General features: G+C 44.3%; 1 protein-coding gene across 1 annotated transcript in view; it reads left to right on the top strand.

Annotated features, from left to right (window-relative positions):
* The window catches only part of LOC115462027 (transmembrane protease serine 9-like), a 93079-nt gene extending 77255 nt beyond the window's left edge, over positions 1 to 15824 (top strand). Inside the window, exon 10 of the mRNA XM_030192074.1 lies at positions 14808 to 15824. Coding sequence (XP_030047934.1) covers positions 14808 to 15824 — 1017 coding nt within the window. The remainder of the gene's footprint in view (positions 1 to 14807) is intronic.
* Positions 15825 to 23240: the final 7416 nt, after the last annotated feature.

Raw genomic sequence — 23240 nt, 5'->3', positions numbered from 1 at the left:
TGTGACAGGAATAAATTCAAGGCTGTTTCCACTCCTTCCAGTATCAATCTCAAACTCATGCAGGCACAGACCCTTTAGGTTGTCCTTCTTCCAGCAATGCACCTCTCAGGGCTACATTCTAGCCTTGGACAGGCTCTCCCTGTCCCATTCCCGCTCCCAGGCTGAGCTCCCCTTGTCCACCTCAGGCTCAGCTTCTCCATTGCCACTTATTGGGGCAGCAGTGATTCTTATGTTCAGCCTGTATTTATTTCTTGCACTCCAGGATCCCCCAATACTCCCAAGGGTATTGGCAGGGGTATAGGTAACCAAAGACCTTGTGTACCTCCTTTCAACTCCTTTTATTAAACTCAAACTCCACCTCTGCAGTCACTCTCCACAGGGAAATACTTTCTTTCTGCAACTTGTTTCAACACCACTCCCCTGGGCTGGGCTTCCTCCCACCCAGGGACATCCCAAGTCTCCAGCCCATTGGCAGGGACCTCCCTCCACCCAGAGCCTCCAGAGAGTCTAACATGGTAGCTCTAGTAATACCCATATCATGGGGTATTACAGATAGTAGAATGAGCGAGCATAGGCATCATTGAAGGGGTCCCCCAAATTTTTAACTCCTCTGTTGTGGAAGGGCAGCTGCCAACAGCACTAAAAAGAACTCCCTTGACCAGGACAAGCTCGAAAACTACCAGCCAGTCTTGAACATTCCTTTCTTGACAAAACTTATGGAACAGACAGTCTGCATTCAACTGAATGACTAATTGAAAGTAATTGGCTAGCCCCATGTCAATCTGGCTTCGGGTATTGAACAGAGATAGTTCTTGTATCCACTCTTGATGATCTGCACAGAAACAGGGGATCTGCCTTGATACTAGTGCTGTGGAAATTTTCAGCAGACTTTGACACTGTGGATCAGAATATCATGCATACAAGGCTGGCAGAAACAGGTATCAGTGGCACGGTATTTATATGGTTCAAATCCTATTTGTCAGACAGACAACAATCAGTTCTGTTCAGCAACAGTGCATCATTACCTTTGGCACTGAACTATGTAGTGCCACAGGGATCCATTCTATCTCTTATTTTATTTAATATCTACCTCAAGCCTCTGGCTGAGCTGCTTCAATTGATGGACACAAAATTCTGTATCTATGCTGATGATGTGCTACTACTCATACCTATTAAACCGTAGCTACCCACAGCTTTGACTGCCTGCCTAACCACAACTCAGGAATAGGCAAACAACAATAAACTCTGTCTGAACCCAGGCAAAACAAAGATTCTTTGGATTCCTAACACAAGTGGACAAATACCTGACTTCTAAATACCTTTTGGAAAGTATGAACTCCTCCTAAAATCACAGGTTAGGAATCTTGGGATACTGCTAGACTCATCATTCACTCTGATACCGTATAAATTGAAATTGTATTGCTCATGTCAAAGCTTTGTAACTTTTTAGTCTAATTAAACTGGCTTTTATAATGTAATTTTTCTGTGACTCTTCCTAAGGTAGTTTTGGCTAGAAAATACGTGAACAACTTAATCTTTCTTTTATTAACATAAATTGTATTTTTTTCTTCTACATATAAGCTCCCAATCTGACTGGACTGGTTTTTGATAATGTAATCCACTCTGAACCTTAACCAGGTGTGAGCGGAATGTAAATCCATGATAAAGTAAAATTCAAACGACCTTTAAAAATTGTCTCTATCACCTGCGGCAGTTATGAAATCTCTCTCCATATATTGAAAAGACGAATCTGACCACAGTGGTCCATTCAATGACAACATCACAACTAGACTACTGTAATGCCATGCACACTGGTCAAATCAAAAAGAGTTTGTACTAGCTCCAGCTAATTCAGCATGCTGCAGCATGACTGATAGAAGGCTGTACGTGGCGGGACCACATCACACTCTTCCTCCAAAAATTACACTGGCTATCAGTAATTTACAGGGCTAAATTTAAAACCAGAGTACTTAAATAATAAGTTAGCCCTTTACACACCTTTGAGACCTCTAAGATCCTCTAAAGGAGTATCACTACCTGTACCCTCATCAAAACAAATTGTATGATGTGATACCTGCCAACCAGCCTTCTTAGGAGTAGCCCCCATACTCTGGAATTTACTCCCAGAGGGGCTACATCTAACTTGAGACTACCTCTACTTGGTAGTCTCCTTTAACTAGAGTAACCTGCACAGTCAATGCCAGCTGAAAGCCATGTCTTTTTCACAAACACAGATACATCCTAATCCACTATAGAATAATAATAAACTTTCTATTTAGACAAAAATTAAACTGAACCCCCAAGATGCCAGACTCTGCATACAATGCAACACCACAGAGACAGAAACTGTCCCCTAGTACTGTGCAAAATATAAAGACAGCAGATGTAAATTTGAAAAACGTGTACCAATCACCACTTTACAAATTAACAAATAGAAATAAAACAGATATAGAAAATAAAATAATACCATTTTATTGGACTAATATATTTAGCTTTCAGAGGCCAAAACATCCTTCCTCAGGTCAATATAGTATAGTGCCATTACAGTATCCTATCGTGACCTGAGGAAGGGAGTTTTGTTCTCTGAAAGTTAGCCAAAATGTATTAAAATTAGTCTAATAAAAAGATGACTTTGTTTACATGTTCTATTATAAACATTTATTAACACAGCTACAATACTACTTTATCCTAAAGCAAAAAAATAAAAATATATATTTTATTTACAGTTTGTTGTCTCTGGTTTCTGCTTTCCTCATCTTCTTTTCACTGTCTTCCTTCCATCCAGCATCTGTCTTAGTTCTCTCTCTGCCATCCAGTGTCTGCCCTCTCCATCCAATGTCTGCCTTCTCTCCCTGCCCCTTCAATCCACCATTTGCCCTCCCTCTCCCAACCATCCAGGGTCTGCCCTCCCTCTCACTCCCCCTTCCATCCAGGATCTGTCCCTTCTGCCCCTTTTTTTCAGCCCCCAGTTCCAGCACCACTATCCCACCAGTCCCCAGTTTCAGCCCCAGCCCTTTTCTCCCACCAGTCCTGAGCTTCAGCCCCCAGCCACTTCTCCCTGTCCCCTTTTCAGCCCCCAGTTTCAACCCCAGCCCTTTTCTCTCACCAGTCCCGAGCTTCAGTCCCCAACCACTTCTCCCTGGCCCCTTTTCAGCCCCCAGTTTCAACTCCAGCCCTTTTCTCTCACCAGTCCCGAACTTCTGCCCCAGCCACTTCTCCCTGTCTCCTTTTCAGCCCCCAGTCCCCACAGTTTCAGCCCCTGCCCCTTTTCAGCCCCCAGTCCCAGTACTAGCCCCTTATCCCATCTACCCTCCTTTTCAGCCCCCAGTTCCATCCCCCTTCATCCACATGCCTTGCATTAGGGCCCCCCTTTTCAGCCCGACCCATTCTCCCACCTGACCCAGGCATGCCCCCATTTTCCCTCATGACCCCTTCTCAGACCCCAGTTCCAGCACCCTTCTCCCATCTGAGAACCCCCTCCCAACCCCAGTCCCCTTCTCCCATCTGAGAATCCCCCCTTCTCCCATCTGAGAACCCCCACCCCACCCCAGTCCCCTTCTGCCATCTGAGAACCCCCTCCCCTCCTGAGAGCCCCCACAACACCCCACCCCCCTTCTCCCATCTGAGAACCCCCTCCCCTCCCCATCCCATCTGGGAACCCCCTCAACACCCCTCCTCATCCCATCTGGGAACCCCCACAACACCCCTCTCCTCTCCCATCTGAGAACCCCCACCCCAACCTGCCTACCATTGAGCTCCGTTGAGAGAGCCCTCTTCTCCTGCTCCCACCCTGCCTTAAAAAAAAATTTTGTGAAGCGGAGTCGCAGGCAGGCAGCGCCTCGTGTCTGCCCTGCTTGTAAAAGAAGTAAACCTCCTCCTCGTCGTCGGGCCTTTCTTCACTGGGTCCCGCCCTCGCAGAAATAGGAAGTTACCTCAGAGGAGGGTGGGACCCAGTGAAGAAAGGCCCGATGACGACGAGGAGGTTTACTTCTTTTACAAACAGGGCAGACGCGAGGTGCTGCCTGCCTGCGACTCCGCTTCACAAATTTTTTTTAAAGGCAGGGGAGCAGCGGGAGCGGAGCACCCCCCCCCCCCACCTGCTGACACCCGGGGCGGACCGCCCCCACCGCCCCGCCCTTGCTACGCCACTGCCGCTAACCGCATTTACCACATTCTCTGGCAACGAATTCCAGAGTTTACTTACATGTTGAGTGAAGAAACGATTCCTCCGATTCGTTTCAAATGTACTACTTTGTAGCTTCATCGCATGCCCCCTAGGCCTAGTATTTTTGGAAGCATAAACAGACGCTTCATGTCTACGCGTTCCACTCCACTCATTATATCTCCCCTCAGCCATCTTTTCTCCAAGCTGTAGAGCCCTAGCCACTTTAGCTTTTCCTCATAGGGAAGTCGTCCCATCCCCTTTATTATTTTCGGCGCCTTTCTCTGCACCTTTTCTAATTACACTATATCTTTTTTGAAATGCGGCGACCAGAATTGAATACAATATTCGAGGTGCAGTCGCATCATGGAGCGATACAAAGGCATTATAACGTCCTCATTTTTGTTTTCCATTCCTTTCCTAATAATACCTAACATTCTATTTGCTTTCTTAGCCGCAGCAGCACACTGAGCAGAAGATTTCAACATATCATCAACAATAACACATAGATCCCTTTCTTGGTTGGTGACTCCTAACGTCAAACCTTGCATGACGTAGCTATAATTCGGGATCTCACATGCATCACTTTGCACTTGCTCACATTAAACGTCATCTGCCATTTACACGCCCAGTCTCCCAGTCTCGTAAGGTCCTCTTATAATTTTTCACAATCCTCCTGCAATTTAATGACTATGAATAACTTTGTGTCGTTAGCAAATTTAATTACCTCACTAGTTACTCCTATTTCTAGGTCATTTATAAATATGTTAAAAAGCAGCGGTCCTAGCACAGACCCCTGGGGAACTCCACTAACTACCCTTTGAGAATACTGACCATTTAACCCTACTCTCTGTTTTCTATCTTTTAACCAGTTTTTAATCCACAATAGGACAGTACCGCCTATCCCATGACTCAATTTCCTCTGGAGTCTTTCATGAGGAACTTTGTCATACACCTTCTGAAAATCCAGATACATAATATCAACCAGTTCACCTTTATCCACATGTTTGTTCACTCCTTCAAAGAAATGTAATAGATTGGTGAGGCAAGATTTCCCTTCACTAAATCCATGTTGGCTTTGTCTCATTAATCCATGCATTTGAATATGCTCTGTAATTTTGTTCTTTATAATAGTCTCTACCATTTTGACCGGCATCGAAATCAGACTCACCGGTCTATAATTTCCCGGATCTCCTCTGGAATCTTTTTTAAAAATTGGCGTTACATTGGCCACCCTCCAATCTTCCGATACCATGCTCGATTTTAAGGATAAATTTCATATTACTAACAGTTGATTTTTTAGTTCTATCAGTACTCTGGGATGAATACCATCTGGTCCAGGAGATTTGCTATTCTTCAATTTGTAGAACTGCCCCATTACATCCTCCAGGTTTATAGAGATATTCAGTTTCTCTGACTCGTCAGCTTTGAATACCATTTCTGGCACCGCTATCTCTCCCAAATCTTCCTCAGTGAAGACCAAAGCAAAGAATTAATTTAATCTCTCCGCTATGGCTTTGTCTTCCCCGATTACCCCTTTTACCCCTCGGTCATCTAGTGGTCCAACCGATTCTTTTGCTGGCTTCCTGCTTTTAATATACCTAAAAAAAGTTTTACTATATGTTTTTTTTGCCTCCAATGCAATCTTTTTTTCAAAGTCCCTCTTTGCCTTCCTTATCAGCGCTTTACATTTGACTTGACATTCCTTATGCTGTTTCTTATTATTTTCAGTCGGTTCCTTCTTCCATTTTCTGAAGGATTTTCTTTTAGCTCTAATAGCTTCCTTCGCCTCACTTTTTAACCATGCTGGCTGTAGTTTGGTCTTCTGTCCTCCTTTTTTAATACGCGGAATATATTTGGCCTGGGCTTCCAGGATGTTGTTTTTGAACAGCATCCACGCCTGATATAAATTTTTGACCCTCGCAGCTGTTCCTTTAAGTTTTATTTTCACCGTTCTTCTCATTTTATCACAGTCTCATTTTTTAAAGTTAAACGCTAACATATTTATTTTACTTATTTATTTGTTACATTTGTATCCCACATTTTCCCACCTATTTGTAGGCTCAATGTGACTTACATAGTACCGGAGAGGCGTTTGCAGACTCCGGTGTTAACAAATACAAAGTGATGTTGTGGTAAGATAAAGTTCATGTGGCATAGCCACATTAGGGAATCGAACAGTGGAAGAGTTGTGTTATGTCCATTACATACTTTAGTTTTGTTATGTTGCCGAGATTAGGCATTTAAGTTGGATCGGAAGGGTATGCCTTTTTAAACAGGCTGGTGTTTAGTGTTTTCCGGAACTTTAGGTGGTTGTACGTCGTTTTCAAGGCTTTTGATTTCCTATGTATACTTACTTCAAAGCTAATATCAAATCCGATCATATTATGATCACTGTTATCAAGCGGCCCCAGCACCATTACGTCCCGCACCAGATCATGCACTCCACTAAGGACTAGGTCTAGAATTTTTCCTTCTCTTGTCGGCTCCTGTACCAGCTGCTCCATAAAGCAGTCCTTGATTTCATCAAGGAATTTTACCTCCCTAGTATACCCTGATGTTACATTTACCCAGTCAATATCAGGGTAATTGAAATCACCCATTATTATTATGTTGCCCAAAACAGGAGATTTAGGAAAATTAACAAACCGCAGATTTAACCGCCTTTCATAATTTTCCAAAGACTCCAAATTTTTGGTGAGTAAATGCTCAATATTTTTTTTATCAATGCCACTTTCACTTCCTTTACTGATAAGGACTTTCTTTAGATCTTTCTCAAAAGTTGATGTTTTAGATTCAAATTGAGTCACAATCCTGCTTATAATCGAAAGAGAAAAATGGCTATATTGTGACCCAAATCGGAAGATAGACGTTTATCTCACAAAAACGAATAAAGCGGTATAATCGAAAGCCGAATTTGGACGTTTTCAACTGCACTCCGTCGCGCATGCGGACAAAGTTGATGGGGGCGTGTCAAAGGAGTGGTGAAGGCGGAACTGGGGCGTGGTTATCGGCCGATCAGAGAATGGACGCCTTTCGCCGATAATAGAAAAAAATATGCATTTTAGCGAGAATTTAGGGCACTTTTCCTGGACCCTGTTTTTCCACGAATAAGGCCCCAAAAAGTGCCCTAAATGACCAGATGACCACTGGAGGGAATCGGGGATGACCTCCCCTGACTCCCCCAGTGGTCACAAACCCCCTCCCACCACAAAATATGCCGTTTCACAACTTTTTATTTTCACCCTCAAATGTCATACCCACCTCCCTGGCAGCAGTATGCAGGTCACTGGAGCAGTTATTAGGGGGTGCAGTGGACTTCAGGCAGGTGGACCCAGGCCCATCCCCCCCCCCACCTGTTACACTTGTCCTGGTAAATGGGAGCCCTCCAAACCGCCCCCCAAACCCACTGTACCCACATGTAGGTGCCCCCCTTCACCCCTTAGGGCTATAGTAATGGTGTAGACTTGTGGGCAGTGGGTTTTGAGGGGGATTTGGGGGCGCTCAACACCCAAGGGAAGGGTGCTATGCACCTGGGAGCTATTTTACCTTTTTTTTTTTTTTTTGTAAAAGTGCCCCCTAGGGTGCCCGGTTGGTGTCCTGGCATGTGAGGGGGACCAGTGCAGTACGAATCCTGGCCCCTCCCATGAATAAATGTCTTGGATTTATTCGTTTTTGAGCTGGGCGCTTTCGGTTTCCATTATCACTGAAAAACAAAAACGCCCAGCTCAAAAAAAGATAAATGTCCATGTTTTTCGAAAATACGGTTCGGTCCGCCCCTTCACGGACCCGTTCTCGGAGATAAACGCCCATGGAGATAGGCGTTTCCGTTCGATTATGCCCCTCAAAATATTCATACCGGATAACCTGGGACTGAAGCTTCTCTATCTCGCTGAAACTGATCCAAACGCAAAAGCAAGGACTCCATATCACCCATAACGTCCCACAGCTCCTCAAAGGTGACTTTCTCTGATTTTTTCCTCCTTAGTAAAGAACTGGAAGTTCCATTTGGCTGTTGGAAACCAGCATGAGTGACTTGAGGCTGTCCCCTGATAGCTCCAGCCTCAAGGGAAACAACCTCACCACTCCCCACTGTCACCAAAGGAATAGACACCCCGGCCCCATCTACAGGTTCAACTGTGACAGCAACTTCGACATCCATCAGCTTCGCACTCGGGGTCACCTCAGTAACACTTCCAGGTCGAGGAGACAGTTCTGGACACTCTGAGCTAAGGGTCACGTCAAAGATGCCAAGCTCCTGTTCTCCTTCCAGGAGCGACCCTACTCACGTCGTCAGGCTAACTGCAGACACTGTGAAGCTCAAAATCTTTGGCTGCACCAGAGCCAGAGAACCACTGGAATCAGATGGGTAAACCCGTGGTCTTCCTCTGCGCTTCACCATAGCTTTCCTCACAAAGTTCTGTGCACCTGGAGAAAGCTCAACAGTGAGCTGCTTTGATCAGTGCCTAGCTCCTCCCCTGACCCAATCTGACACCCATCCTCCCACCCTGTCAGACTGTCATAGTAATGCTTGAATGTTTTCACTTATATACACTGTCAGCTAGCACATTTGCTTATTTCCGATCTGACGAAGAAGGGCAACCTTCGAAAGCTAATCAAGAAATGTTTAAGTTATGTCCAATAAAAAAGGTATCATCTTATTTTCTTTTCCATGTTTTATTTTGTTTGATTTCTATTGATAAAGATAAATAACATATTACTAATGATAGCTCCACAAGTTCATTTTTCAGTTCTATCAGTACTCTGGGATGAATACCATCAAGTCCAGGAGATTTGCTACTGTTCAATTTGTAGAACTGCCCCATTACATCCTCCAGATTTATAGAGATTTCATTCAGTTTCTCCGACTCGTCAGCCTCAAATACCATTTCTGGCACCGGTATCTCACCCAAATCTTCCTCAGTGAAGACTGAAGCAAAAAATTAATTTAATCTCTCTGCTATGGCTTTGTCTTCCCCAATCGCCCCTTTTACTCCTCGGTCATCTAGCGGTCCAACCGATTCTTTTGCCGGCTTCCTGCTTTTAATATATCTAAATAAATTTTTACTATGTGTTTTTGCCTCCAACACAATCTTTTTTTTCAAAGTCCCTCTTAGCCTTCCTTATCAGCGCTTTGCATTTGACATTCCTTATGCTGTTTCTCAGTATTTTCAGTCGGTTCCTTCTTCCATTTTCTGAAGGATTTTCTTTTAGCTCTAATAGCTTCCTTCACCTCACTTTTTAACCACGCCGGCTGTCATTTGGTCTTCCGTCCTCCTTTTCTAATACGTGGAATATATTTGGCCTGGGCTTCCAGGATGGTGTTTTTGAACAGCATCCACACCTGATGTAAATTTTTGACCCTCGCAGCTGCTCCTCAAAGTTTTATTTTCACCGTTCTTCTCATTTTATCTTAGTCTCCTTTTTTAAAGTTAAATGCTAATGTATTTGATTTCCTATGTGTACTTACTTCAAAGCTAATATCAAATCCGATCATATTATAATCACTGTTATCAAGCGGCCCCAGCACCGTTACCTCCTGCACCAGATCATGCGCTCCACTAAGGACTAGGTCTAGAATTTTCCCATGTACCAGCTGCCCCATAAAGCAGTCCTTGATTTTGTCAAGGAATTTTACCTCCCAGTCAATATCGGGGTAATTGAAATCACCCATTATTATCGTGTTGCCCAGTTTGTTTGCGTCCCTAATTTCCTTTAACATTTCTGCATCCGTCTGTTCATCCTGGCCAGGCGGATGGTAGTACACTCCGATTACTATCCTTTCCCCCTTTACACATGGAATTTCAATTCATAGTGATAGCAAGATGTTTTTTGTTTCCTGCAGAACTTTCAATCTATTTGATGCAAGGCTCTCCTTAATATATAATGCTACCCCTCCACCACTTTGATCCACCCTATCACTACGATATAATTTGTACCCCGTATGACAGTGTCCCACTGGTTATCCTCCTTCCACCAGGTCTCAGAGATGCCTATTATATCTAATTTTTCATTTAGTGCAATATATTCTAACTCTCCCATCATACTCAGTACTTGACAGTATTAATTTGCAATCTTTTGTCTCATTTTTTTTTTAAGGATACCTGATCTACTATGGTCTCTTTTGCAACCTCACTATCGGGATGCCCTATCTTCCTTGTTTTGGTGATATCTTTGAAAGATACCTTATCCCGAACCATGCGCTTTTGAGCAATTGTCGGCCTTCTCCCGGTATCTAGTTTAAAAGCTGCTCTATCTCCTTTTTAAATGCCGATGCCAGCAGCCTGGTCCCACCCTGGTTAAGGTGGAGCCCATCCTTTTGGAATAGGCTCCCCCTTCCCCAGAATGTTGCCCAGTTCCTAACAAATCTAAAACCCTCCTCCCTACACCATCGTCTCATCCACGCATTGAGACTCCGGAGTTCTGCCTGTCTCTTGGGCCCTGCGCTTGGAACGGGTAGCACTTAAGAAGATGCTACCCTAGAGGTTCTGGATTTGAGCTTTCTACCTAAGACCCTAAATTTGGCTTCCAGAACCTCTCTCCCACATTTTCCTATGTTATTGGTACCCACATGTACCAAGACAGCCGACTCCTCCTCAGCACTATCTAAAATCCTATCTAGGGACGTGTGAGGTCCGCCACCTTCGCACCAGGCATGCAAGTCACAAGGTGATCCTCACGTCCACCAGCCACCCAGCTATCTATATGCCTAATGATGGAATCACCAACTACAACAGCTGCCCTAACCCTTCCCTCCTGGGCAGCACTTGGAGACATATCCTCGGTGCAAGAGGATAGTACATCCCCTGGTGGGCAGGTTCTGGCTACAGTACTACTTCCTACTTCACCAGGGTGATGCTCTCCTTCTAGGAGATCTCCCTCCTCCAACGTAGCACAGGGGCTACCAGACTGGAGGTGAGACTTCTCTACAACATCCCTGTAGGTCTCCTCTATGTACCTCTCTGTCTCCCTCAGCTCCACCAAGTCTGCTATGCTAGCCTCAAGAGAACAGACATGTTCTCTGAAAGCTAGGAGCGCTTTGCATTGGGCGCACACATATGACATCTCACCAACTGGGAGATAATCATACATGTGACACTGAATGCAAAATACTGGATAGCACCCCTCTCGCTGCTGGACTGCTGATTCCATCTTAGTATTTTTGAGTTTTTCAATAATTTAAAACTTGATATAGTACCAAGGATATTAGCCTAATATAAAAATGTCTTTTAGTTTATGTGGAGGGGCATTTTCGAAAGGGACGTCCTCACAAAACGTCTCCATCCAGGGGCGGGGAAACCCGTATTTTCGAAACGAGATGGACGTCCATCTTTCGTTTTGATAATACGGTCAGGGATACCCAAATCCTGAAATTTGGTTGTCCTTAGAGTTGTCATCCCTAGACTTGGTCGTTTCTCATTTTTGGCTATAATCAAAACCAAGGACGTCCATCTCAGAAATGACCAAATGCAAGCCATTTGATCATAGGAGGAGCCAGCATTTGTAGTGCACTGGTCCCCCTGACATGCCAGGAGACCAACCAAGCACCCTAGGGGGCACTGCAGTGGACTTCATAAATTGATCCCAGGTACATAGCTCCCTTACCTTGTGTGCTGAGCTCCCCAAATCCCGCCCAAAACCTATTACCCACAACTGTACACCACTACCATAGCCCTTACGGGTGACGGGGGGCACCTAGATGTGGGTACAGTGGGTTTCTGATGGGTTTTGGAGGGCTCGCTGTTTCTCCCACAAATGTAACAAGTAGGGGGGATGGGCCTGGGTCTGTCTGCCTGCCTGCCTGCCTGAAGTGCACTGCACCCACTAAAACTGCTCCAGGGACCTGCATACTGCTGTGATGAACCTGAGTATGACATCTGAGGCTGGCAATCAATATTTTGAAAGACATTTTTTGAGGGTGGGAGGGGGTTAGTGACCACTGGGGGAGTAAGGGGAGGTCATCCCTGATTCTGTCTGGTGGTCATCTGGTTATTTCGGGCACCTTTTTGTACCTTGGTCATAAGAAAAACATGACCAGGTAAAGTCATCCAAGTGTTTGTCAGGGATGTCCTTGTTTCTTTCGATTATGGGTCAAGGATGTCCTAGTGTTAGGCACGCCCATGTCCCGCCTTCGCTACGCCTCCGATATGCCTCCTTGAAATTTGGCTGTCCCTGCAATGGAAAGCAGTTGGGGACGTCAAAAATCAGCTTTCGATTATACCGATTTGGACGACCCTGGGAGAAGGACGTCCATCTTCCGATTTATGTCAAAAGATGGGCGTCCTTCTCTTTCGAAAATGAGCCCAATAGTATATTGTATGATTTATTTAGTGTTTCCTTTTTAGATGGTAATGAAATGTATTTAAAACTCTGTAAGAGCACTCCTTGCTTGTTACCCTACTTACAATAACTGACTATAAATGAAGAGTTGTCCTAGAGGTGGATGGGTGTTGGGGACGTTGGGCGGGAAAGCTAAACTAGATCCTGCAGTGCTTGCTAGAGGCTATCTGTTAATGCTGTGGTACAAAGTTCAACTTTTAAAACTAAAGGGAAAAGACTATGGAGATTAGTTGATAAAATTTGCTTTTTTCTATTTTTATTCTGCCTATCAGTAACCTACAATTCCTCCTTTAAACCCCAATCTTTAAGTTCCCAAAGCACAAGCAAAATAGTGTTCACTTACCAGAGAAATGTCCTCTTCTCTCAGAACTTCTCAGATGTGTCTTTTGTTTTTATGAACCTCATCAGTGGCATACTTTTTTGCAATCCAGATCTTGATGGACTTTAGCTAGGATTACTTGGTTAGATTTTCTGAATAAGGGCCTCATATCAAACTGCAGTAGCGGTCTCCGGTGTGGCAATGCTGACAAAGCCCATTCATTTTGAATGGGCTTCGTCGGCATTGCCGCACGGGAACTGCTAGCGCGGCTTGATAAGAGAAGCCCTAAATTAGGTAATTATAATATATCCAGTGTGTAATTGTTCTATCTTGTTTAATTACATATATATATTTTTCTTCTTTATAGTCTACTCTCTGAAACATCTATTCTTGGATTTCCCTTCTTGTGGTCTAAGATTTCTTGTTGCAATTTTTTGGAGTGTATTACAGTACAGTGTTGAATATTCAACCATCTGGAACATCCAACAGTCCCCCGGTGATGTCACTGTGTCACCGTTAAGAAGTGTGTGGTTTCTCATTCCATTTTCTAGCATAACACAAGGGAAGTTTTGCACCTAAGACAACGTATAATTAAACTCTGGAATTCGTTGCCGGAGAAAGTGGTGAAGGCGGTTAGCTTAGCAGAGTTTAAAAAGGGGTTGGACGGTTTCCTAAAGGACAAGTCCATAAACCGCTACTAAATGGACTTGGGAAAAATCCACAATTCCAGGAATAATATGTATAGAATGTTTGTACGTTTGGGAAGCTTGCCAGGTGCCCTTGGCCTGGATTGGCCGCTGTCGAGGACAGGATGCTGGGCTCGATGAACCCTTGGTCTTTTCCCAGTATGGCATTACTTATGTACTTATGTAATTCGTTTCAAACCCGAGACCCTGCTTTTATTGCAAAACTGTACTGTTGTGCCCCGGGATCCTGCTTTTACTGAAAGTTGGGAACTCTATGTTTTTGTTTATGCATTGTTTGAGGGGTTACCATTGTTTTCCATATTATCCAACTTTTCACTTATCTGACAATAGGTTGATCCTGTTTATGCCATATAATCGAGAACGTACTGTACTTTTTGGATTGTAAATTATCTGTTTGTTTGTTTTTTTAATTTCTGGTCAAGATGTCTCGACTAATTGTTTAAAATGAATAAAGATTAAAAGAAAAAGAAATCTGGGCCACTTGAATAGATAACTTTGGCTGTTTAAACCACTACATGTCCAAAGGTATACATTTAACAAATTGCATGGCTAGGGCTGTTCTGGAGCTGGGAAGAGAATTATCCATTTAAGTGGTGACATTCAGCTACTAATGATAGGAAACTAAATGGTGCTACTCAAACAGCAGGTATAAGATTAAATGGACATCTTCTCTGTTTATGTGTGTATTTAAATGGACAGGATATCTGTTTAACATATGTGATCAGCCCACAGCTGAATATTGAACTTTTAAAATAGTCTGGAGTTTAATTGCCATTTTAATCAGTGCTTTTATTTGTTTTATTTTTGGATATTTCTTTTATATATCTAGTGATGTATGTTTTTACCTTATGTTTGACTCTTGTTTTGCAATATTTGTGTTCTGCATCTTTTATTGTAGTGGGACCATTTGCTTGGACTAGTGCTTTATTTATTTTAGAATGAAACTGAATATACTGATCGCCACAGACATAAGGCAAAGGATAAAGAGGTTATATTGATAAGGAATGTGGGTCAATTCAGCATCAAGAGCACTGGGGGGGGGGGGGGGTTACTGCCCCCTTCATCCTGCCTATTACTGGTCACAAAGATAATGAGTAGCAGATCCTTGAGAATTTCAGTGAATGGAGAAATGAGCTCCATCCATATTACACTGTATTGTACCCCCTTTGCCCATCCATATTGACTATGAAAATATTTTATTTATGCAGATAGGGGGGGGGGTTTCTGTGGGGCATACAACTGTTTTCATTGGCTGCAATGTTTGTCTTCACCCTCACAGGTTCAGGAGGGCAGCGCTATCCTCTGCATGGACAAAATAGATTCAAACTGGACGCTGGTTGGCATTCTCAGCAAAGTACTGGATGAGTCACCCTTACCTGCCTTCGCCACCAGACTTGCTGCTCACATCAGCTGGATGAACAATGTGAGCAAAGAGGCTGGGAGACCACTGAAGCTGCCACCTCCTGGCCTGTCTCAAGGACTACGCCAATTGCAAAGTTCCCAGGCCCACTCTGGCCTTGGTCTAAAGCCCATTTTGTTAATTTGCTTCACTGTACTTCTCATTGTCATTGGTTGTTATATAATGGACAGGATCAAGTCTAGGTACTCCAAAGCATTAAAGGCCAGGTACAAGAAGGCCACGAAAAGGGCCACCACTGACATTGACACTGAAACTGACTCCAGTCCCAGGCCCAAACTTGACAGTGACACCAGCTTCAGCCCTAGCCCCAAGCCTGCTCCCAGTCCCAGTCCCAGCCTCAGCCTCAGCCCCAGCCTCACCCCCACCCCCACCTCCAGCCCCAAACCTAAGCCTGGCCCCAGCTCCACCTCCATCTCCAAAGCTAAGCCTGGCCCCAGCTCCAGCTCCAAAGCTAAGCCTGGCCCCAGCTCCAAAGCTAAGCCTGGCCCCAGCTCCAAAGCTAAGCCTGGCCCCAGCTCCAAAGCTAAGCCTGACCCCAGCTCCAAAGCTAAGCCTGACCCCAGCTCTAAGCCTAGCCCCAAGCCTGCCCCTGGCGACAGCACCAGCCCTGTCCCCAGCCTTGACCCTAGCCCACCTGACCCCAGCCCCAAGCCCAGCCCTGACTCTAGCCCCAAGCTAAGCCCCAAGCCTAGCCATCACCAAAAGCAATCCAGTCCCAAGCCAAGCCCTAGCAAGAAGCAGAGCCACTCTTCCAGCCCCAAGACAGGCCATGGCCAAAAACAGAGCTCCAGCCCCGTGCCTAAGCCCAACCAGGACTCCAAACCCCCCAAAAAGTCAAAGGAAAAACCTTCAGGTTCTCCACAAAAACGCAAATAATAATTTCACTTCTTTTTCTCCCCCTGCTAAAACATATACATACAATAAATTATTTAAAGGGGTAGCAGTGAGCAAGCAGTTTATAGGGAGACCAAGGAAACATTTTAGCAATCTACCTTGAAAAACAGTCTCCTGATACCTACAAGCATATTTTGCTACTATAAATTATAAGGAACCAATGAAAGCGCTCAGGACTGGAGGATATGGCCTACAGAGAGGAGAATTAATTGTATGACAGATAAGAGCAAACCAACCAATTCAAGCCAGCAGTTTCCTACTTCTAGATTATTTCTATGTGGGAGATATATCCAGGTCATGATACTTTGAACTGGGTTTCAGGACTTTTTATATTGAATAGTTCATTTAAGTTCTTTCAAGCAATAAAGTTTATAAACTTTTGCCATATCTGGCTTGATTTTCTGGGTCAGCATCTTTCTCCATTTTCCTCTTATAGTTGTCTTTATTCTTTTCATTTGTTCTCTCTCTCTCTCTCTCTCTCTTTGAGGACTGCTGAGACTGGCCTTGCCACTGCTGGTAAGAAATCTATATTTGACTTGCAGGAAATGTTTGTCTTAAAATTTGTGGAAAAGAAAGAATGTGAGTTAACTGATAAATTAGGTGTTATTTTAAAGTAAGAAAGCAGGATAGGCTGAAAACTCTCTCTTTGTCTCTGTAAAAAGCAGGGTGGGCAAAAAATTCTGTGTTTGATTCCCAACCCCCTTCCTCAACTTGTATCTGCCCCAGGCACATTCTTTGATATATAGGCTGTTAAGTGAATTAACAGGATAAGATAGAAATTTTTTTTATTAAAGGGCTTCCTCCCCCCCCCCCCCCCCCCTGTTTACTAAAGCTTAGCTTGAGTTATCTGCAGCAGGGTCCATTTTATTCCTGTGGGCCCTGTTGCAGATAACTCAAGCTAAGCTTTAGTTTAAAAAAACCCCAATTAGGGATTTTCAGAAACTCTGACCTTGGTATCAGAGATTAATTTCAGATTCTTTACTGTTCATTAAGAAGCAAACATAAAATAACAGCATAAAATATACCATACAAACTTAAAGAACTTTATATTAGTTTAAGAACCACTGTTCCCTTAGCAACTTTAAATAACTAAACATCTCACCAATACTAAGATGCAGACAACAGTCCAGCAACGAGATGGGGGCTATTCAGTCTTTTGCACCAAGTGACCCATGTATAATTATCTCCCACTTGGTGAGAGGTTAGGTGTGTGCTGGGAGGAAGGAGAGGGGGGGGGGGTCAGTCTTTGATAAGGGTGGGAGGGAGAGGAGTTATCCTTTGCTCAAGCAGTGGTGGGAAGAAGTTCTGACTATGCTTGGAGGGGCAGGAAGAAGGGGGAGCCTATTATGTTCAGGAGACAGGATCAAAGGTGTCTTCAAGGGGCCGGTGGAAAGATGGAGCAAATTCAGGCCACAGTCTGGTAGTTATGCAGGTGCCAGCCAATATTTGGTGCTGGCACCTGCTTAACTACAGTATGTGACCAAACTTAGGACTGTTGTATATGGTCCTATTTGGTTGCTTACCTATGTGGGTCCCGGCACTAAATATTGCCAGCACCTACATAACTATTGGCTCGCTACTACTACTACTACTACTACTACTATTAAACATTTCTATAGCGCTACTAGACTTATGCAGCACTGTACAAATTAACATGAAAAAGACAGTCCCTGCTCAACAGAGCTTACAATCTAAATTGGACAGACGAACAGACAGCTAGGGGTGGGGAAATTGCAGTGGTAGGGGTGATAAGTGAGGGTGTTGAGTAAGAGAGTCATGGTTAGGAGTCGAAAGCAGTAACAAAGAGGTGGGCTTTAAGCCTCTTTAAGCTTGCCCCAACTTCTCCTCTGGAACATCCCTTTCCAGCCCACTTGAAAAGTGGCCAGTTAGAACCGATATCCAGCAGCATTGCTTGGTTATGTGCTCCTGAATATCAGTTCCCACTTACATTGCTTTGAATATTGACAGGTAAGTTTCTATTACTGTCTATGTACATGGGTGTACCAACAATATTGGAAACACAGAAAGGAGGTTCTTGATATCAAATTAAGGCTTTCAGGTAGTAATCCAGAGCCTCTCAAACAGCATTCCTTATTTTGCGTAGGCCAGACACAGTAGAGGGAAAACTCTGGGGACAGCCAGGCAGCATATGTAAATTGTTGCCATTGCCAGTGATCCCCAAAGGGAAAGACACATTTTCAGGTAGACTTGGAGGATTTGAGAGAGGGGGGGATTTGCTGTACCCAAGGGCAGAGGGGTAGGAGAGGAAGATGCTGGAAAATGAGAGGGATGAAAGGAAATAGTGGGAGAGATAATGGACGGGTGGAAGGGAGAGATGCTGAACAATGGGAGGAATGGAAGAGAGAAGAAGAGATGCTGGACCATGGGGGGAGGAAGGATGGCAAGAAAGAGAGGGGGAGAGATGCTGGATCATGGGGGCAGTGAAAGAGAAATGCTGGACTGGACTACAGGTGGGGACAAGAGAGAAGAGGGGTGGAGGGGAATGGGCAGGGAGATGTCAAACTAAAAGGTTGGAAGGGAGAGAAGAAGAAAGAAAGAAAGTGAGAAGATGCTGGTCTACAGTGGTGGAAGAAAGGAGGGAGAGATGCTGGGAATGATGGAACCAAATGAGAGAGACCATGGCAGATTGTCAAGGAAATGAGTGAAGGAGGATAGTTAATACAAAGGGTAGAAATGAGGTAATAGGGAGTAGATGAAAGATAAAAGAAAATAGGAGGCTGGGGAAGGGGTAAGATAGTATATAGGAGATCTGGAGGGTGAGAGAACGAGATGAAAAATTGATAGGTAGATTAAAAGTAAAAAGAGGGAAAATGACTGGAGGGGAAAAGAGTGAAATCTGAGTGGAGAGAGAGGCAGAAAAGAAAGAATGAGGAAAAAATCTAAAATGGAAAGATCAATATGTCAGAGACAGATGTAGTGAGAGAATGGAACAAGAGAAGAGGAGAGAGGAGAAATGATAAATAGACAGCAGCTAGTGGAAAGAGAGTTAGCAGGAGACAGATAGGAAGGCAGAAAAGTGAAGAGAAACTGGGACCAACATGATGGAAAACTAAAATGTCCAGAAACAAAAAAGTGTTTTATTTGTAATTTATTAAATGGTACATGTTAGCTGTGGAAAATATGCATCGCTGATGTATTGTATTGTGTTAGGAAGTGTAGTTCTGTTGTTACTTTTCCTGTGTTGCAGTGCCAAGTTTGACTTCTTGGGATTCCCAGTTCAATTTTTGTCTTCATATTTTTTTTTCTAAGTTGTGATCTCTTTTTCTATATTTGATAACAGTGTTTTGCTTGTGACTGAGGTGATGTATTCTGTTTGCATATAGTTTCTGTGTAGAGATCTGTAGTTGTCCCACTTTACTACTACTACTACTACTTATCATTTCTATAGCGCTACTAGACATACGCAGCGCTGTACACTTGAACATGAAGAGACAGTCCTTGCGCGACAGAGCTTACAATCTAATTAGGACAGACAAACAGGACAAATAAGAGATAAGGGAATATTAAAGTGAGGATGATAAAATAAGGGTTCTGACCAAGTGAATAAGGGTTAGGAGTTAAAAGCAGCATCAAAAAGCTGGGCTTTTAGCTTAGATTTGAAGACAGCCAGAGATGGAGCTTGACGTACCGCCTTAGGAAGTCTATTCCAGGCATATGGTGCAGCAAGATAAAAAGAATGGAGTCTGGAATTAGCAGTGGAGGAGAAGGGTGCAGATAAGAGAGATTTACCCAGTGAACGGAGTTCCCGGGGAGGAATGTAGGGAGAGATGAGAGTGGAGAGGTACTGAGGAGCTGCAGAGTGAATGCACTTATAGGTCAATAAGAGGAGTTTGAACTGTATGCAGAAACGGATAAGAAGCCAGTAAAGTGACTTGAGGAGAGGGCTAATATGAGCATAACGACACTGGCGGAATATTAGTTGTGCAGCAGAATTTTGAACAGATTGAAGAGGAGAGAGATGGCTAAGTGGGAGACCTGTGAGAAGCAAGTTGCAATAGTCTAAGCGAGAGGTGATAAGAGTGTGGATGAGGGTTCTGGTAGTGTGCTCAGAAAGGAAAGGACAAATTTTGGTGATATTATAGAGAAAGAAACGACAGGTTTTAGCAGTCTGCTGAATATGTACAGAAAAGGAGAGGGAGGAGTCGAAGATGACCCCAAGGTTACGAGCTGATTAGACAGGAAGGAGGAGAGTGTTATCCACAGAAATAAAGAATGGGGGAGGAGGAGAGGTTGGTTTAGGGGGAAAGATAATGTCACAGATTGCCTCTCTTTGGGCCTTCCCTCCCTGTGTCCTGCCCTCGCGGAAACCGGAAGGTACCTCAGATGAGGGCGGGACACAGGGAGGGAAGGCCAGAAGAGAGGTGATCTGCGACTGCTGCTTTGAATGAAGGGAGCCCGGAACCGTGGAGGCAGGCAGGTGAGACCGGGGACTGCAGTGTTGGGGGTGCGACGGGGGGGGGGGGGCGACAGCAGCAGGGAGAGCGACGGGGCAGCAGCGGAAGGGGGAGCGTGGGGGGGGGCGGAGGCGGGGCGGCCTTGCCCTGGGCCCGGCATAGTCTCTTGGCGGCCCTGGACGGCGCTGAGACATCCAGGAAGCAATGTCAGACAGGCAGGCTGATACTTTGGCCTGGATTTTGGCTGAGATTTCTGGTGTGGAGAGGTAGACCTGGGAATCATCAGCGTAAAGATGATACTGAAAACCATGGAATGAGATCAGAGTACCAAGGGAAGAAGTATAGATGGAGAAAAGAAGAGGTCCCAGGACAGATTCCTGAGGTACACCAACTGACAGTGGGATAGAAGTAGAAGAGGATCCACTAGAGTATACACTAAAGGTACACTGGGAGAGATAAGAAGAAAACCAGGAAAGAACAGAGCCCTGAATTCCAAGTGAGGACAGCGTATCAAGGAGTAGGCTGTGATCAACAGTGTCAAAAGCAGCAGATAGATCGAGAAGGATGAGACTAAAATAGAGACCTTTGGATCTGGCCAGGAACAGATCATTGGAGACTTTAGCAAGCACTGTTTCAGTTGAATGAAAGGGGCGAAAGCCAGATTGAAGTGGATCAAAAATAGCTTGAGAGGAAAGAAAGTCAAGGCAACTTTAAGGGGCCCTTTTACTAAGCTGCGGTAAAGGGGCTCTGCGCAAGCGACGGTGACCATTTTTGCTGCATGCTAGGGCCCCTTCTACCATAGCAGGTAAAAATGGCCAAAAATGAAATGGCCATGCAGTAAGTTCGCACTTGCCGTGTGGCCATTTTGGGGGGGGGGGCACGTACCGCAACCCATTGAGGTAGCAGTAAGGGCTCCCACACTTACCCGGCAGTAACCGAGCAGCAATTACCACCGGGTAACTCCCTATGGAAATATTTTTCAAATATTTCCACTAGCACTGGAAATGCCACACACTGGAGTTGAAACTACTGCCGGTGCCTGCATTGGGCTTGAGGTAGTTCTGGATTGCCAAGCAGCAAGACCGCAGCGGGTTTAGCACTCTTTACTAAAAGAGCCCCTTACAGCCCAGTGCAATATTTGTAGTGTTGTCTTTTTATTTATTTATTTATTTATTTATTTATTGCATTTGTATCCCACATTTTTCCACCTCTTTGCAGGCTCAATGTGGCTTACAATATATCATGAATGGTGGAAATACGTTAGAAATTAGACTATTAGTGTTACAGAAAAATCTTGGGTAACATGATAATGATAAAGCATGATAGTAATATAGCAAGTAGGTATTGTAGAGCAATTCTTAATTTAAGTGGAGGAAAAGTGTTTGTTCACATTTGTTGATCTTGTGGTATGCTTTATTAAAGAGATGGGTTTTCAGTAATTTGCGGAAGTTGGTTAGTTCGTAGATCATTTTTAGGTTGCGTGGCAGTGCGTTCCATAACTTTGTACTTAAGTAGGTAAAGTTTGACGCATGCATTAATTTGTATTTTAGACCTTTGCAGTTGGGGAAGTGCAGGTTAAGGAATGTGCGAGATGATCTTTTTGCATTCCTGGGTCTATCAGGTCTGACATATAGGCTGGTGCCTCTTCGTGAATGATTTTGTGAACTAGAGAGCATATTTTGAATGTGATGCATTCTTTGAATGGGAGCCAGTGTAGTTTTTCTCATAGGGGTTTAGCACTTTCATATTTTGTTTTACCGAATATGAGTCTAGTTACAGTGTTCTGGGCTGTCTGAAGTTTTTTGATTATTTGCTCTTTACAGCCGGCGAAGATTGCATTGCAGTAGTCTAGATGACTGAGCACCATTGATTGTACCAGGTTGCGGAAAACAGTTCTTGGGAAGAAAGGTCTTACTCTTTTTAGTTTCCACATTGAGTGGAACATCTTCTTGGTTGTGCTTTTCGCGTGGTTCTCCAGTGTTAGGTGTCAATCTATGGTAACTCCAAGAATTTTTAGGGTGTTCGAAATTGGAAGGTTCAGATTTGGTGTGTTAATGGTGGTGAATTTGTTCGTGTTGTGTTGAGAGGTTCTTGCTGTTTGAATCATAGGACTAGTGCTACTGTTGTATGACAGGTAAATAATTTAAAACCTGAAACAAAACCTAACACCATATGTGTAGCAATTTTTTCTTTTGTATTATTTCACAATGTGAATGGTGGAGGAGAGATTTATGTTGCTATTGCTCAGATGGCATGAGAATCAGGATTTTTTTTGAATGGTGGCTTCCACAAAAAATGTCCTCATTCTGATCTGCATGTGTTGTTGGGAGGAAGTTGGATTTTTGTGGATACAAAGCTTTGTTAAAAATGTTGTTTAATATTTTTAATCATGATTAATTGTGTGATAAAATTGCAATTATCATGGTGTCCAGCCTGCCAACACCTCCCCCAACTGTGTCCAGCCTGTCAGCATCTTATTCTTCCCTGTGTCCAGCCTGCCAGCATCTTATTTCTGTCCTGTGCCCATCTCTCCCTCCCTCCCCTCTGCCCCCATAGTCCAACATCTATCCTTCTTTCTTCTCTCCTTTTGTCCCCTCTGTCCAACCTGCCAGCATCTTATTTGTGCCCTGTGTCCATCTCTCCCTCCCTCCCCTCTGCTCCCCAGGTCCAACATCACTCCTTCTCTCCTCCCTCTCTCCTCTCCACCCCACACCTGTCAGTGGCATGATCAGCATCTCTCCCTACACTTCTCTCACTCCTCTGTACTTTCAAAATTGCATGGGCAGCAGCAGCCATGCAGCAATGTCTATATGCTGCCTGTGTCTGCTCTGGAGACTCCCTCTCACCTGTCCCAGCCCCTCTGATGCAATTTCCTGTTTCATCAGGGGTGGGACAGGTAAGAGGGAGCCTCCAGAGCAGGCAGCATATAGATATTGCTGGTCTTCTGCTACTGTCTAAGCAACTTTGAAGGTATAGGGGAGCG

This window comes from Microcaecilia unicolor, chromosome 2, assembly GCF_901765095.1.
Source record: "Microcaecilia unicolor chromosome 2, aMicUni1.1, whole genome shotgun sequence".
Lineage (NCBI taxonomy): Eukaryota > Metazoa > Chordata > Amphibia > Gymnophiona > Siphonopidae > Microcaecilia > Microcaecilia unicolor.
This window is presented reverse-complemented; position numbering and strand designations above follow the sequence as displayed.